The sequence below is a fragment of the Gopherus flavomarginatus genome, chromosome 2 (assembly GCF_025201925.1).
Source record: "Gopherus flavomarginatus isolate rGopFla2 chromosome 2, rGopFla2.mat.asm, whole genome shotgun sequence".
Classification (NCBI taxonomy): domain Eukaryota; kingdom Metazoa; phylum Chordata; order Testudines; family Testudinidae; genus Gopherus; species Gopherus flavomarginatus.
This window is the reverse complement of record NC_066618.1, coordinates 162,619,510-162,636,441: the sequence shown is the minus strand read 5'-3', so window position 1 is coordinate 162,636,441 and position 16,932 is coordinate 162,619,510. Positions and strand designations below refer to the sequence as shown.

The window sequence follows — 16,932 nt, the reverse complement described above, 5'->3', positions numbered from 1 at the left end:
CTTCTGTTTGATAATGAACGAGGGGAGAAATCTACCTGGGATCTAAACACTGAAACCTTGGGAGTTAAAAGCTGAGACATGTCAGTCCAAGACAGCCCTGCTGATAGCCCTCCAGCTCTACCCAGGCTCACACCAGCCCGTGCTACAGAATAAGGCACAGAATGAACTTGAACGTTCCCCACATAATTCCACTAATGCCCCTCAGTCCTTTCCTGCGGAACACCCTCTGCTATTCCAGTCCTGGACCCCGCCCCAGCTCTGCAAGTGCCCGTCAGTCCTTTCCTGCAACACCCTCCGCTGTTCCAGTCCTGGACTCCCCACACACACACTGCTCCATTAACGCTCTTCACTCAAGACAAGCTAGTCCCCTCTGCCATTCCCGTAGTAAACCCTCCTCCCAGCTACACTAATGAAAAATCTGATTCTTCGCTGCCTGGCTCTTGTGTCAGTCATTATCCCACATGTGCAGAACAGGTGTGAATTGCTCCAAATTAAGACACCAGCGGGAATGTTTTACTTCCACTTTGCACAGGTGTAAATGGCAACGAGAGAGAGTCAGGCTCCGAACACATCTCCTAACTCACACCTGCTTCACCAGCTCCCAGGACTAGCCACATGGGGTTCCTGGCCCAACCAGAGTGGATCCGAGCAGCTAGAGGATCAGAACTGTTCCCTCTCCACCCACACCCAGCCACACACACTACTGCTGAGCTAGCAAATCAGAACCCACCCACCTACCAACAATCCAATGGGCTGGAACCACCCCTCCAGCCATACCGAGTGGATCAGAACCACTTCTCCCAAGGAACCAGAACAGCCCCCAGCTACTCCTGACCAAACAGACTGGAACATCACATAATGGTGCAGAAGGGCCCCTTTACCACTTGCCCATGGGATCAGACCCACCCTCACACTGCCCCGACGGGGCTAATACATCAGAACAGCTGCATATGGGGCACCCCCCTCCTGACGGACCAAATCCGCCACACGCAGGACACTTACCCTCCGTCAGCCCGAGGTGTATACTCCAATAGATCTGAAGGCACTGCAGCTCCTTCTTCATTCCTCGCTTGCAGCGGCAGTCGTAAAGCGGGCTCTCCTGCAGCACCTCGAGAGCCGCCTGGCACTCCTTGTTGGCCAGCATGGTATTCCTGTCCCGGCCAGCCAGGCACTGGCGCAGCGTGCGGTAACGGGAGCTGCAGCTCGACTCGGCAGCACACAGCTCATTGGCCCGGACACAGTCCACTGGGGTACGCCAACCATGAGGATCTTGGCCGGATGCCAGGGAATGGAGGATCTTGTCTAGACAAGGGGAAGGGGAGGGGAAGGAAAGAAAGGCCAGAGCGTGGTGAGTGATGATAGCCATGTGGCAGGGATGAGAAGCAATGCACTACCCTTTGACAGCCCCTGATACTGACAAATAGCCCTCCACCCAGCCAGTATCCTGCTACACCTAGGTCCCTTCTCCCAGTCCTGATGATGCAACATGATCCTGACCCATAGTTCCTACTACTCCACCAGCCACGTCCGCACAAACAACCCACACAGCTCTGGCAATTCAGTGGGATCCTAACCTGCAATCCCTCCCCAACTCCTCATACATCAGCCCTGGGTTCCCCACTTCCCTCAGTGCTACTCTCCTACACCCTCAGCTGTACCAGTACTGGGCCAAGGAATCCATGTTGAAGCATTTGGAGGAAAGGAAGGTGATCAGGAACAGTCAACATGGATTCACCAAGGGGAAATTATGCCTGACCAACCTGATTGCCTTCTATGCTGAGATAACTGGCTCTGTGGATATGGGGAAAGCAGTGGACGTGTTATTTCTTGACTTTAGCAAAGCTTTTGATATGGTCTCCCACAGTATTCTTCCCAGCAAGTTAAAAAAGTATGGATTGGATGAATGGACTATAAGGTGGATAGAAAGCTGACTATATCGTCGGGCTCAATGGGTAGTGATCAACTGCTCAATGTCTAGTTGGCAGCCGGTATCAAGCAGAGTGCCACTGGGGACGGTCCCTGGGGCCCGTTTTGTTCAACATCTTCATTAATGGATGATTGGATGGATTGCACCCTCAGCAAGTTTGCGGATGACACTTAGCTAGAGGGAGAGGTAGAGACACTGGAGGGTAGGGATAGGGTCGAGGGTGACCTAGACAAATTGGAGAACTGGGCCAAAAGAAATCTGATGAGGTTCAACAAGGACAAGTGCAGAATCCTGCACTTAGGATGGAAGAATTCCATGCACTACTACAGGCTGGGGACCGACTAGCTAAGCAGCAGTTCTGCAGAAAAGGACCTGGGGATTACAAAGGATGAGAAGCTGGATATGAGTCAGCAGTGTGCCCTGGTTGCCAAGAAGGCTAGCAGCATATTGGGCTGTATTAGTAGGAGCACTGCCAGCAGATTGAGGGAAGTGATTATTCCTCTCTATTCAGCACTGGTGAGGCCACATCTGGAGTATTGCATCCAGTTTTGGGCCCCCCGCTACAGAATGGATGTGGACAAATAAGAGAAAGTCCAGTGGAGGGCAACAAAAATGATTAGGGGGTTGGGGCACATGACTTAAGAGGAGAGGCTGAGGGAACTGGAGTTATTTAGTCTTCAGAAGAGAAGAGTGAGGGGGGATTTGATAGCAGCCTTCAACTACCTGAAGGGGAGTTCCAAAGAGGATGGAGCTCGGCTGTTCTCAGTGGTGGCAGAAGACAGAACAAGGAGCAATGGTCTCAAGCTGCAGTAGGAGAGGTCTCGGTTGGATGTTAGGAAACACTATTTCACTAGCAGGGTGGTGAAGCACTGGAATGGGCTACCTAGGGAGGTGGTAGAATCTCCATCCTTAGAGGCTTTTAAGGCCTGGCTTGACAAAGCCCTGGCTGGGATGATTTAGTTGGGGATTGGTCCTGCTTTGAGCAGGGGATTGGACTAGATGACCTCCTGAGGTCCCTTCCAACCCTAATCTTCTATGAGTCTATGACCCCAGTTCAGCTGGGCAGCTCACCTGCTATTTCAGGCCTGGGATTCTCTTGAGCAGAAACTGTCTGTCATGCCTAGCTCACAAGAGACTAAGTTGGTGTCACAGCCTCATTTCTCCTGTGGCCAGGTTCCCAGAGTTCACTACCTCTCATAGCGCTAGTAGATTGGTCCTTACAACCCTCCGTTAGCCAGGTGGGGAAACTGAGTCACCATATCATGAAGCAACTCAAGCAACGTCACATAGCAAATTAGGAGCAGAGAGGGGAATAGAAGCCTGAAATCCTTGCTCCCAGTCAGCTGCTCTAGTCACTCGATAACATTGCTCTGCACATATAAAGCAGTATATTTGTAGTCAATGATCACAACAAAATGAGTTTCATCACTTCAGTCTGAAGTATCCTTACAATATAATGAAAATCCTGCATATTAAAAATATGAGAGGTAATGAAATGTACCATGCAATAAATCTGGCTTAGCTCTTATGGTGACATTCACAGGAGGGTTAATGTTTCCACTCTCTGAAGAGCTAGGCAACAGACTTCCTGAACACACCCACTCTCATCTGATCTTGGAAGTTAAACAGGATCAGGTCAGGTTAGTACTTGGATGGGAATACTGGCTGCTGTAGGCTTTTGCCACTGCCCAGCTGCAGGTCTCCCTCAAGCACACACTTTAGGGCCCCAGTGGCCTAATGGATAAGGCATTGGCTTCCTAAGCCAGAGACTGTGGGTTCAAGTCCCATCTGGGGTGAAAAACTACAGAAGCCATCAGCAGGGTTTGAACTCCCTGCCTTCAACACCAGCCTCTGCCATTTGAGCTAGATAAGTAAGTCCAGTAGCTAGCAGCAATAGTAAACTGTTATCCTCTAGGGGAGCAGCCACTACAGGAGAATGTAAGATACATTGTGCTAGCATGGGACGTTGGGAAACATTAGCAGGTCCTCAGGATCACTGATCAGCTACAGAGAGCTTGTTTCCAGGGCTGCAATGTTTGTCACTGACTAGCCTTATTAGAGCTTGCAGAGAAGTTGGAGCAGGCCTAGTCCCTTCTGCTGAAAGAAAAGACCAGCTCACAAATCATCTCTCAGCAGACACTAGAGCAGGACTGCCAAGAATCAACTTCCTATTGGACTCTTCAACTCTCTTCTCCTGGTTATAAGAGCTTTACTCATCCACTTAGAGACAGAAAAATATCATGTGACCAACGCAACCAATCGCAACACAGCTCAAAAAATGAAGGCCGTCTCAGTGGATCATGAGCTGTCAATCCATAGGATAAAACAAAGCCCACTGACTCCATAGTGTTACTCCAGGTGCGTCCCAACGTCATGCTCACAGAACCCAGGATGTTCCACCTAAAAGGGTCTTTTTCTCAGCTTGCAGCCACCCATTGAAATAAGGGCGGGACAGAGATCTTTGTAAATCTGGTTACACTCCACTTCAAGGTCTCTCTGCCCCTCCTGTCACAGGCTGCACTGATATGTCAAGGAAGGCCCATGTTGTCACCTGTTTATGTGTAACCTCTATTCACATTAAGGGCCAGATTTTCAACAGAGCGCAGTGTCCATCATGCATCGGCTGGTCCCCAACTCAATAGGTTTGTTGGGGTTTAGTCCCCCACTGGTGACTGCAATCACTTTATTGGGATGACCTCCCTTTCCCACCAGCGTCGGGTTATGGACTAGTGGATAGTGTGCCAGACTGGAACTCAGGAAAGCTTTGCTCTGTTCCCAGCTCTACCAGTGTGCTGCTGTGGGACCATGGGCAAGGTACATCACTGCCCCATGCCTCGGTGTCCCCTCCTGCTTTTTGTCTGTCTTCTCTATTTAAATTGCAAGCTGTTAGGGGCAGGGACTGTCTCTTACTGTTTGTATATACAGCACCTAGCACAATGAGGTCCAAATCTTGACTGAGACTTCTAGGTGCTGCTATAATGCAAATAATAGTAATAAATAATTGATCCTGTTGCTGCTTATTACTACATCCCCCAGTGTGGAACAGCCTGCAACTAAGGCTGAGTTCAGGCATACTGAGAAGGCAAGATAAACAAACCCCACAAATACAATGGGAGTTTACTTCTAATCTTCTAGGTTGAAACCACCAGGCTGTTCTTTCTCGTGGTCAGATCTCTAGAGGTACAATAACTCCCCAAGCCCATCCTTGGCCTTTACATAGCTCGTGAACTTGTCCAGGAGATAGACAGGCACATGGGATAGGCCCACCATGACAGAAGAGGAAACTGAGGTTCAGCAAAGTGAAATGACACGTTCCAACCCCTACAGTGAGTCAATGTCAGACAGAACCCAGGATTCCTGACTCCCATTCTGAGTTCAACCAACTAGATCACACTCTTTTCCCCATAAGCTCTGATCCTGTATTCCTTCCTTGCTGCAGTCCCCAGTGACTTCAATGCAGCATAGTGGCTCAGGACTTCCTGTATCTTACTGTTTAATTCCAAAGTCAACAGGGGGCCCTGACTGGCTGTTTGTAAACCAGCTCTAGCACAGGGAGAGCCCAACACCCTGTCCTGTGAATCTGGAATGAGTCTGCTGAAGTGACTCTGGATTTGCAGTACTGTATCCTTGAGCAGTCGGTGGCCTGGTTGCACCAGACAGGGGCAGGTGGAAGAGGGGAGAGTCCAGCTCACCAAAAGAAATGCATCAAAAAGCAGCAAATTCCAAAAGAAATAAGTAAAGCTGGAGGATTCTGTGCTCATGGGAGGTCCTGACCTGGCAGTTTTTGTGCAAACAGCAGAGGGATGCTGAGCAGTCCCCCACTGCTAAGAACTGGACCACAGGCCAGAAGGCAGCGCCCACCATTTTCCTTCCTGCAAACCCAAACTCTGTTTCTAGAGGGTGGCTGATGTCTGGAGCTCTCTGCCACAGGAGCTGCTGGGCAGATTCCACCTTCCCCAGGGTGCTGGGGCAAGATGGACAGTTAATATGCAGGTCCTGGTTCTCCTCCCATTCACCCCCGAGGGAATCAGGAGCTGCTGGATTTCCCAGTAGGAATCAGCTGTGGTGGGCAGCTCAGATTATCAATGGAACTGAATATAGAACCATTCTTGCTCAAGCTCACTGGTTGTAACTGATGAGTTGATCTGGGAGTAAGGAGCAGCTCTTCTCCTCATGCCCAGAACACAGAGGGGCTCTTCTCACCTTCTGGAGCACTGAGCACAGCATATCTCACATAGAATCATCGAATATCAGGGTTGGAAGGGACCCCAGGAGGTCATCTAGTCCAACCCCTGCTCAAAGCAGAACCAATCTTCAGACAGATTTTTTCCCCAGATCCCTAAATGGCCCCCTCAAGGATTGAGCTCACAACCCTGGTTTTAGCAGGCCAATACTCAAACCACTGAGCTATCCCTCCCTCAAACCCCTTTGACCTCTAGTCACTTTGGCCTGCTTTAAATGCAGGCCACCCAAGAGGCTCTGATGGACATCAGTCCTGGCTTCTCTTCTTGCCTGGCTGAGTAATGCCCTGAGCTTTCTCAGTCGCACGTCACTAGTGGGTGAAAGCATTCAACACCCTCTTACTTTCAAGGGGTTTGGAACCTGGCTCTGCTTCCAAATCCTGAAGCTCAGCCCTGACTCTGCTTAAACCAGAGCTAGGCAAAGGGTTGGGTAACCCACTGGCTAAGCGTGTGTCCAGTCACCCTCTAGATGCTGGTGCACATAGAGGATAAGAGTCTTCTCCTGCTGCCAGCTAGTGAGTTTCACCTACTTCACCTATGCTTGAGCTAGCATGCTAAAAATAACAGTAGGACCATGGCAGCTCAGGCAGTGGCTCGAGCTAGTTGTCAGAGGATGCACCTAGGATTTCAGATGGGGTTATAAGCAGGCAACTTACCCAAGCTGTCGCCTGGGCTGCCACATTCACACCACTATTTTTGTGGACTAGCTGTAGCTAGCATAAATATGTCTACTTAACCTGGGAATTACACCTCTCAGCTGCAGTGTAGACATAGCCAAGTGAATGTGCAACTGTTTCACATCAAAATCACATGAAATTCCCCTCTGGTTTCCAAAAAAAAAGTGAATAAAACTCGCCTGTTTCAACGAGCAATCCTGAAGCACCCAGCTGCTTTTATACAGTGATTACATTCGCAGGAACTTGGAAGGTAAGGAGATATGTAATTATCCAATAAGACTACTGGTCTGATGCAACTTATTTGGGGCTGTAATAAAAACCAGTAAAGACTTTGCAAAACTCAAGCAGACAGCATGAATGGAAACCAAAGGAAATATTTGCACAAAAGGGAATAACTAGGGACAATTCCTCCATCCCTTTCCCCATGATTTAACACTGCCCAGGGCTCAGTGCTACCTCCTTTCCTTGCCCCAACCTCCCCTTCAGCTAGCCAGCTCCCAAATATATTCCCCAGCAGCCCAAGCTCTGGTTTGTTGTGCAAAGTGGATCCAAGACTGGCCATCAGCCAGCTGAACCATCTGGTGTTCCCCACCACAATATCGGGCCACAGCTCTCTCCCAAAGTGGTTCTCCCCTGTGCAATTCCAGCAGACCCCACTGAAACATTCACACAAATCCTTCATCCCTGACCAGTCCTCCTTTCAGACTGTGCAGGCATTAAATACCTCACTTCTCCGGCAGGTTTTTAAATGGGTCTGACAGCTGTATTGCATCTGTTGCTAACTGTACGGCAAGGTCATGCTGGCCAGTTTGGCTGCAGGCTTTGCTCTGTTAGGGAAGATGGCACAGAACGTGGATCCTTCCCTCTGGTGCACAGGGACATAACTCCTTGGATCAGCATCTCTGCAGTCTTTCTAAGCACAGATCCAAAGATGGGAAATAGTACATCTTCCATTGAGTCATTCCAGAAATTCAGCAGCTGCAGAGCACCAGCTTTTCACCCCTGCAGAGTTAGGGGCCAGTTCTAGTTCATGTCCCCAATGCATTGAGTCTGGCAGGTTTCATTCTTAGCCCCAGTGAAAATTTGTCCACCTTGTGCCATAAACACGCCACTGGAAATGTCAGCTGCCAGTTCTGGAACAGCAGAGAGGACTGCAGGCCAGGAATGAGGGGCATCAGCACAGCTGTCGGTCAGAAAGCCTAGAGCTGGAACAGCAGCAAGGAGGGAGGCTATGGGTTGGCAGTGATGGGCACCAGCAGTGTTGGAATATCAGGGGTGTTGTAAGCCACAGCAGAGCTGTGTTGAGGGCTCAAGGCTGATCAGTGGAGTATGCTGGAGGTCTATGTTGAGCCATCAAAGGAAGTATAAGGCCTGATTCTTAGTTACGCTGTTGAAGCCACATAAAGGGCCAGGACACAGCCCCCTAAAGGAGCCCCTGGTTGGTGTAGTGCTGCAGAGCTGCATAAAATCTTTACACTAGCTCAGCTCCCCAGGAAGGTGTGGACGGGGCAGGGGAGGGGCATGGCTTGCATATTGCACTGCAGATATTCTCTGCTTTCATGGGAAGGAGAACATATGTTAGAGCAGCCCTGAGGCTTTATTGGCTTTCCATAGGCCTCCCCTGGAAAATGTTATTGAAGTGAGAAAACAAATTTATGGGGAAGGGAATGTAATCCCTAGCCAATGTGGCCAACTCCTGTGATTTTACAATAATTGCTTTATTTTCTTAAAGCCCCAGTTCCTGGAGTCAGGTGAAAACAGGAGAATTTCAGTTCCAATGAAAAAAAAAGAGAGCGTGGTTCTAGCCCTGCTGATTGGGAGAAAAAGCTTCAAGATGTGACCTGGAAAGGCTCAAAAACCAAAGGCAAAGAAACAAACCCCAAATGGGATGGGTTTTTTTAACCTCATGAGTTCTCAGGACATCGGACTCAGGATTCTTGAACACTTGGGAGTGGGTGATGCTGTACATTGGATACAGCCATGCAGGGTATACTAGCTACTCAGTTTACACACAGCTATTGCTGACCATCACATGAGCTGGCAGGAGAGCTAATAAAAACGGTGTATCTTTCCCTTCCACTTAGCTCCTGCCCCTGAGCAGAGTCATGCCCGGACTCCCTGCCTCCCACATCTCTCTCTCTCACTTTTCCTCCTTCTCCAAACAGTATAATTGGATCAGACATAATAGTCTCCATTTCTAAGAAGGGGCCTCATTAGATTTATTCTAGGGGGTGTTTCTTTATATTAAACAACATTCCATTGAATTTAAAACCAGGCCTTTCACCAATAGGTTGGAAATGAAACCTGAGCAGCCCTGTCAACAGGGCGCTAAAGTCTAACATGCAGGTCAGAGTGGAAGAAAAATGCCTCTTTAAATGCCTAGCCAGGAAGGCTCCCTTCTTCTCGCTCTGTGTCTGGGGTGTAACGGATTGTATCCCCCACTTCAGTCCTTCCTAATGCCCATGGGCCTGCTCCCACCCAGCCTTCAAAGGCAAACTGATGATTTTACAGCCCTGCCTTCTGTGCCACGGAAGTGATTATTTCCCGCTGTGTTCTCCGGTAATGAAAAACACAAGATATAAACAGAAAATGTCAGGCTGGCTCTAGCCTCAGTGTACCAATTCCACCTTATCCCCAGCCGCGAGTCACTCTGGCCAGGTATGGAAGTGAGACAGTGACACCTAGAGGCAGCTGAGAGGCCCATGCTAGCTTCATTCTGAGAGCAGATTCCACCCGCAACAAGCAGCAGGGCAAGGAAAGCAAGGGTCACTTGGCTTTGTTTTGAGTTTCTTTACATCATGTTCACAGCAACCTCTTACCTCCTCACTTCACCTCTTGGATCTGATGTCCTCGTTCAGACTGAGCACATAACAGTGCTCACTGCTTTCCTACCACCCCGCACAGCAGTTGAGAATGAGCTTTTCATTCGCTATTATGTCCATTGTTTGCTCTTCTTCTCTGCCAGTATAAAGACACATGCCGCCCTGGGAGCTGAGTGGTGCCTTAGGTTAGGCACCAAACACAAGCTTTTCATACGTGGACCTGAGATCAAACCTTCACTTACGTTGCAAGTTAGTGATTTATCCTGCGAGTCCTTTGAGAATATTAGTACACCATTCAGTGCACTGGCAGAGAAAAAGAAAAGCTAAGGACTGGATAACCAGCACTGAAGGCGAGTTGTACAGTCCAGGGCTGAAATAGCAGGAGGGATTGCAGGTCAAGTCTGAGGGGCATTGGCAGAGCTAGAGGGTGAGGTGGTGGCCAGAACTAGAATAGCAGGGGGTGCTGCAGGTCAGAAGCGAGGTGCCTTGGCAGAGCTGTGCGTGGGGAGAGGACTGGAATGGCAGGGGGTGTTGGAGGTCAGGACTGAGGGGCATTGGCAAAGCTGGGGGAGGGAGCCTGGGACTGAAATAGCAGGAGGCATTACAGGTCTGGATCGAGATGCCTTTCCAGAGCTGTTTACTGGAAATGTGTCCACCACTTGCCCTCAGGCCAAAGAGCAGAGAGTATATTTACTTCTGATTTCAGCAGATATCTGACCTTTTGGGTCATCACTGAATCTTGTTCCATTTGGACAGACATGAAAGGTGTCCCAGTAACTGGCACTGTCGGTGCAAGAAACCATAGCTTAAAACCTCATCCAGCCAAGAGATGGGGAGCAAATGTACCCTTGCCGTGCTGGAAGTTCTTCACGTCCTTCCAATACTATACTTCACGTGGGCTGGAAGAGGGATCCATCAGGCAGAACGGCACTGGAATATTGCTGTCAGACCTCCGGTTCCATGCACGATTTCTGCGCTGAGCGGGCTTGTTCTACCCATTCCACAACCTCAGCCACTCTGAGCCAGCCCCTCCCATAATGCTTTGCCTAGGCAACCAAGAACTCCAGAAAGGGCTGGTGGAGGGAGGAATAGGAGCCAGCATCTCCAGATTCCCATCCTTCTAGGGACCAAACAGGGGCTCATCATTGCAAGAAGAATGAAGATTTGCACTGGAGAGGTGTGAGGTCCAGAGCAGGACAACTGCACCCCATCCAAGAGAACCCACCAGAACTGGCAAAGGTGCTTGCCCCCGGGGACTTAGATCCACCAAATCTGCCCATCATCCCAAAGCTGACTCTTTCTCCCAGCCCTCCATCTCTGCACACACTCAGATTTACATCAGGGATGACATTGACCCTCAGTTTTTCAAGGACTCGCTGCTGAGTTAAGCCCCAGTAGGCCTAGATCCAGACCCAGGTCTCAGGAGACAAAGGGAAATCCATGCTCCAGTCCTTCCCAACAAGGTTTCACAGTTAGATCTGAAGTGCCTTCTCCATCCTGCCATCCTCATTGGATTCCCTCCAGCCATGCTCCTCACAACCCAGATCCCCCTGCAGAGCACAGCCCAGCCTCCAGCCTGACTACGCATGACTCCCAAGCTGCACACAGAAGCGTGAATGCATGAGATTGGTTTACATTGGGGGCTGACAGGCAGGCGTGGCAAAGAGGGAGCCAGGTCTAGAGCCATGCTGCCCCAGAAAATGCTGCCAAGGCAGATGAGAAAGACAAAAGGCCTTGTTCTGATGTAATGAAAAGAGCTTGGGGTTGTACAAAGAGTCCATGGGGAGGGAGGTCCAGTGTGCATATGGAAAGGCATTGCTCCTGCACTGACCCTTGCATGGGCAGAGACGCCCACCAGTGGCAATGATGAGAAATGCAACAGCAAATCTACCAGCTGTGACATGGAGAGCGCGATATGGACATGTTCCAGTGGCCCTATCTCTGCTACCTGGCCTGCCCATTCTCTAGTGCTAGGACCAGAATTTTTCTCTCTGGCACAGTCATCCCAAACCAGACACCAGCCCAGCATGGCTTCTTGGCTGGCATATTCGCTGGGACTATCCTGGTCTGGTAGCCAGTGGGGCACCACATTGGGGCCCAATCCAGCAAAGCAGCAAGCACCCTAGGTTCCCATTGCATGCACCTCTGAAACGGCCCCTACACAGATAATGCCCCAACTCCTGCTTCTTAAATCCCACGGAGCTTGTGCATTTAGCTCATTACAAGCAGGGGTTGGAAACAGAAGGGGGTGTTATGGGGGTGCACTGTTCCCCAAGCCAGCTAGACGAGGAGGAGCCCCCCTCTGCTTTCAAAGATGACTGGAAGTTGGGTATCCCTGCATGCCCTCCTTGCTTCCACCCCAGATTATGAGCTCCTTCTTTAAAACGTCCCCCTTGTAATCCCAGTGCCAACCTGAATCTGCATCACAAGCATCAATGGTGCCTGTTTCTCTGCTCTATGCCCCCAGCAAAGAATAAACCCTCCCTGCTCAGCCCATCCTACCAGAGAGGAGGAGGTCTGGGACAATCACAGACCAAACACACGAGGCCAAGTTCACTCCATTGACTCCAGTTATACATTGGGACCTGACATCCACCATCCCCAGCCCAGATCCAGCTGTTGTATAGGAAGCCTAAAGTTATCTATGTACCTTGCTCACCTCTCACATATATAGCATCCTCAGAGCCTCCAGGAGGGAGTTTGCATGGAGGGGCAGGGTGAGTGTTTTCCTACGCCCGGCGCATACGCACACAATGAACTCATATTAATAAAACATCTGCAGAGAATTTACATCTAATCCCCAGCAGTCTCTAGGGCATCAGAGCATGATGAGGATTTGTAGCTGGATGCACAAACCTCAGTCACAGAGCCAGCAAACATTCCTTTGTCAGAATACCCCTCTCTCCCCACAGCTTCCCTGGATCGTTACTCGGTTACATCATCTGCAATATGGGTCTATGGTCTTGGCAGAGCCCATTGGACATGGGGTACTTTATAAGCAAATATTCACTGCCCTAGCTTAACTCAGTAGTATTGCACTCTCCTCTTGCTGCACATGCAACCCCTCTGTGCCATCGTTGTGGTGGCATTTGTTTAGCCCCAACAGCAATAGCTTTCTCTGCTCATTGGAACAAGGGGACAGATTTTCAAGGGCTCAGCACCTACTGCTGGGGCCAGGCTTTCAGAAAAGATCAGCTCCCATTTATGAAGCTAACTAAGGCTCTGCTCAGCACCCAACATGTGTGCAGCCTGGCAATTCTGGGCCCCACTGTCTAGAACCCATGCGTAAGCGTTGCCTGCGATGAGCTTCTTAATCCTTCAATTTGCACCTCTCCCTGACTCCTCTCCACACCATTCTCCTGGCCCAGTCTGAGCCGCAGAAGATTGGGACCATCACAAAGAAACAAGGACCCAAAGGAGGAAGGTCCTGTTTCTAAACAGCCTCCTCATGGGGGTGAAATGAAGTGGGTTTGTGGCTGCTCAGTATCCCAGCCTGCTGCTTAGCTGGAGTGTCCTGGGTTGGCAGGACTGGGAGGAGGATTCTATGACTGTTCCCTCCATCCCCAGACTCTCGTGTTTAGCTCATAGGGGGCATCCCAACCAGCCAAATGTGCATGCAAATAAACCGGGGGTTAACTCCTAGCAGCTACAATAATTTGGTGGTTGATGTTTGCCCCACCCCAACCTCTTCTGTGAGCAGAGCCTGAGTCCCCACCGCACCCGCTGCTTTCAGCATGGAGCCAGTGCGGCAGGTGGATCTGTGCATTCACTTTCTGACCCCTTCCTACCTCCCACTCTCCCATTCTTGCTGCCCGCAAAGCCCCCAAGCTACTGGGAATGACAACATGCCCTACAAGTGGCTACTCCATCTTCCATCATCCCCAGCCCAGAGCCATGTCATTCCCACATACACCCCCTCTATGGAGTCAGGCACTCTCACTTGCTGTCAAAAGAGAACCAGGCAGCAAGCTATCTCACCTCATACCCAGGCTTATCCGACAGACCCTGCTACAGAGACACACTGATGTGTAACACATTGATTGCAAAGGAGACCGTCACCCACTGCCCAAGGCAACCATTCAGACCCTGCTAAGGCAGAGGAGAAAATATCCTTCCATCCCCCTCGGTCCGAAATGACATCCTTCCCCCACACCCTTCCCTGGCCATCAACGAAAATAGCCTTCCAAAAGCCATGCTCTTGTCACTGAAGTGTTTGCAAAATTGTGCCCAGCAGCAATAGAGACCAAGAGTGGGCCATTTATTCTCCTACTAGCCAAGGACACAGGGACCTAATGTGGAAATATTAAACCTACATATAGATCTCTTGCTGAGGGCTTCCCATGCTGTGCCCCCCTCCCAAAACAAAAGTCCAGGGGAAGAATCCTGAAGCAGTGAATTCTCACTCATGCCATGGCCAGCCTTCAAGTCTCCCTCACCCCCTTTGCCCCCATGACTCTAAACATCCTTCTGCCCCTTGTCTCTCTCGTCCTCCAACCCTAATTCACTCCATGCAGGGTTAAATTCATAAAGCCAAGGGGATTTCAGCAGAGTTCCCCAGGAGTTCTGTGCTGCAGTGTTGTATGTGAGACCCAGAGACAGAGCTGCAGGTACTGTCTGTAACTGTGTCTCCATGTGCGACTGGAATTGTAGCACAAGGGACATTACCTGCCAGATGAGAATACTGGGAAGAACCGAGAGGATAATTTGCCAAGGTGATAACGTGCTTTGGGGGAAAGGGAGATTTTTGCTTTTATTTCACCTCAAATACATTGCAACTCCTCCCTTGCCAGGGCTGCACCTTCCCCACCTCTGGATGAGGCTGCTTCAGAAATAAATGCTTTCCTCTTGGCAAAATAGCCTGCTAAATAAATCACACATAATCTAAAACAACAGACACTTGGATTGCAACAGAGATGGCAATTCCTTCCCCCCCAACACACAACGACACACAATTAACTTTCTAAATCAGTCCTCCATGCACACTTTAAAACCAGCCAGCAAAAACCCCTGAGACTTGCCTCACACCAGCCTGGAATCAAAGGGTCTTGAAAAGTGATTGAATCGGGGGGGGGGGTTCTTTTAAAAATAACAATCCTAAAAAGCCTCTACCATAAGGGCTGGTATTGAGGGGAACTAACACGCAGCCCGGCAGCTATCTGCAACATGCTGCGTACCAATTCGGCAGCGCTACTCCTGTTCAGATGGAAGGAGAGGGTTCGTTCAGGATATCTGACTCAATACCTCCACAACTTGGAGAGGTAAGGCTGTGCGGGAAGGAGAGGCTTTTGGGGGGCGGTCATCGTAAGTTTGATAGTTTAAAAAGTTGCCCCCTAGATAAGAGCCTGATTTCTGCTCATCTCCCTCCCCTTCCCTGGACCCCAATTCCTTCCCAGTAGGAATCGTTGCTGAGACATTTGGTTGAACTGAAACCTATAAGCGTCTCTCAATCCTTGTATTTCATTCCGGACTGTAGCCCACTTTAAAGTGAGGGTCTGTGCCAAGCTTTGTCGTTGTGTTTGGGGTTTGTCTTTTAACATAAAACATGTCCGCTCTTAAACGCTGTCCAAGCACCAGAGCTTCTGGGGTTTGACAAAGGACTCACAACCACCAAACAAACCAGAGAGTAATGATTTGCATCCTAAACAGGATTACTCACCTAAAAAGAGGAGGATGCAGAAAACGTTTGCTAAAATCATGTTAGTAAATCCAATAGTTCCCCACGTGTAAATATATTTATATCTCTCTCCCAAATCCAGGCAAAAAGAAATCCTGAGATTTCTCTGATGAACTTTAAAAAAATGGTTTCTTTCAGCCCTCACCCCCCAAAATATACACCCCAGCTCTGCAGCCAGCCAGCTAGCCTCTCTCTCTCTTTAGCTCTTCCAGTGACGAACAATTCTGGTTCTATTCCTCCCAAGCATCTTTCGGGGGCGAAAGGTTTAACCGAGAGGAGGTGGAAATGGGGAGGAAATTAGACGAATATCCACAGCGTGATCTGAGTAGACACAATCCGGCGGGATCCTTTAGACAGCGGGGAATGTGGGGCGCTCACGACTCGTGCCTTTCCCCCCTTGGCTCGCCCAGTTTGCTGATGGAAATTCCTGCAAACTGGGGATGTCTGCGTGTCTCTCTGTGCCTTCTGGGGGAGGGTGGAGAGAAGGAGCTGCACTCTGATATGCCCGGCGGTGGAAAGCAGCAGCAGCAGCAGCAGAATCAACAAGGGAGCAGCAGCGGCAGCTTCCTCCAGCCCTGCCACTGCCCAGCTCGCCTCTGGGACTGACACTGACCAGAGCCTGGAGTGAAACGCGCCAGCCCAGAACTGCCCCTTCCCTTCAACTTCGCCTCCCTGTCTCAGCTGATTGTCCCTTCAGCACCCCCACGAGCAGCAACCCAGAGAGGCCGGAGTCGGAGGGGTGGGGAGGCAAAGCCAGGCGATGGGAGACGACAACGGACAGCCCGCGATGACCAGTCGCCTCCTCGCAAAGCTCAGCGGGCGGGTTGAGGCTGTGCCTTTGCTTGGGGAGGTGGAGAGGGGGTGTACAGATAAGGCAGGCTGTCCCCCCTCCCCCCCACACTATTTAAAGAGGCGGAGGGTCTCCTTGCTCTCAGGCTAGACGCAGCCCTCTCGCTCCAAGGAAGAAGCCAGGAAACTTTGCCACCGCACAAAGATGCAGGCGCTGGCTCGCTCCAATCCTTGCTGGGAGAGGCGTCTCCATCGGCTGGGCTCCCAAGTACTTTTCGCTCCCTTCCGTGCCACAGCGGGAGACCCCCGAAGAGAGCTACATAGTTCCAACGCCGGGCTTTGAGATGGGGCTCCCACCCCACTCCCAGGCTCTCTCTCACGGCAGCAGGGGACGGGGCTGCGTTCAGCCCGGCACCAGGGAAGCAGCCCTCTCCTGCGCACACAGTCCCGGCTCGCTGGGAGCCTTCCTCGGTCTGCGAGGGCTGGCTTTGTCGGTGAATGTGCAAGCTCCCGCGGAGCTGCATTGAACGTCAGGAGGAACGCAGAGAGAGGAAACCAGGGAGCAAGGAAAGGCATGGAGCTGGAGGGGGGGGGGTTGTCCCAAGGCAGATGCACGATTCACCCTGCAAAGTGCATGGCCTGGCCCCTCTTCTGGGGGGGGGAGGGTGCAACATAAACTATACATTACCCTTTGCATTTAATCGGAATTTTAAACATTAAGTAAATTAATTAAGTAGGATCCGCTTCCTTGGGAGAGAAATGAAGCAAGCTGCCAGCTGATCTCAGCCTGTGTGTGGGAGGA

At 50.5% G+C, this 16,932-nt stretch overlaps 1 protein-coding gene and 1 non-coding gene across 4 annotated transcripts in view; one reads left to right on the top strand and one right to left on the bottom strand.

The window, feature by feature from the left end:
- GFRA2 (GDNF family receptor alpha 2) overlaps positions 1–16,707 on the bottom strand; it is a 111,812-nt gene extending 95,105 nt beyond the window's left edge. For all 3 annotated transcript variants that reach the window (XM_050940088.1, XM_050940089.1, XM_050940091.1), the window contains exons 1-2: positions 15,324–16,707; positions 1,003–1,302 (exon numbers count right to left, since the gene is read on the bottom strand). In XM_050940088.1, coding sequence (XP_050796045.1) covers positions 1,003–1,302; positions 15,324–15,363 — 340 coding nt within the window. In that variant the 5' untranslated portion in view covers positions 15,364–16,707. The remainder of the gene's footprint in view (positions 1–1,002; positions 1,303–15,323) is intronic.
- TRNAR-CCU (transfer RNA arginine (anticodon CCU)) lies at positions 3,651–3,723 on the top strand. The gene has a single exon. It is a non-coding gene; the product is annotated as a tRNA-Arg (tRNA).
- Positions 16,708–16,932: the final 225 nt, after the last annotated feature.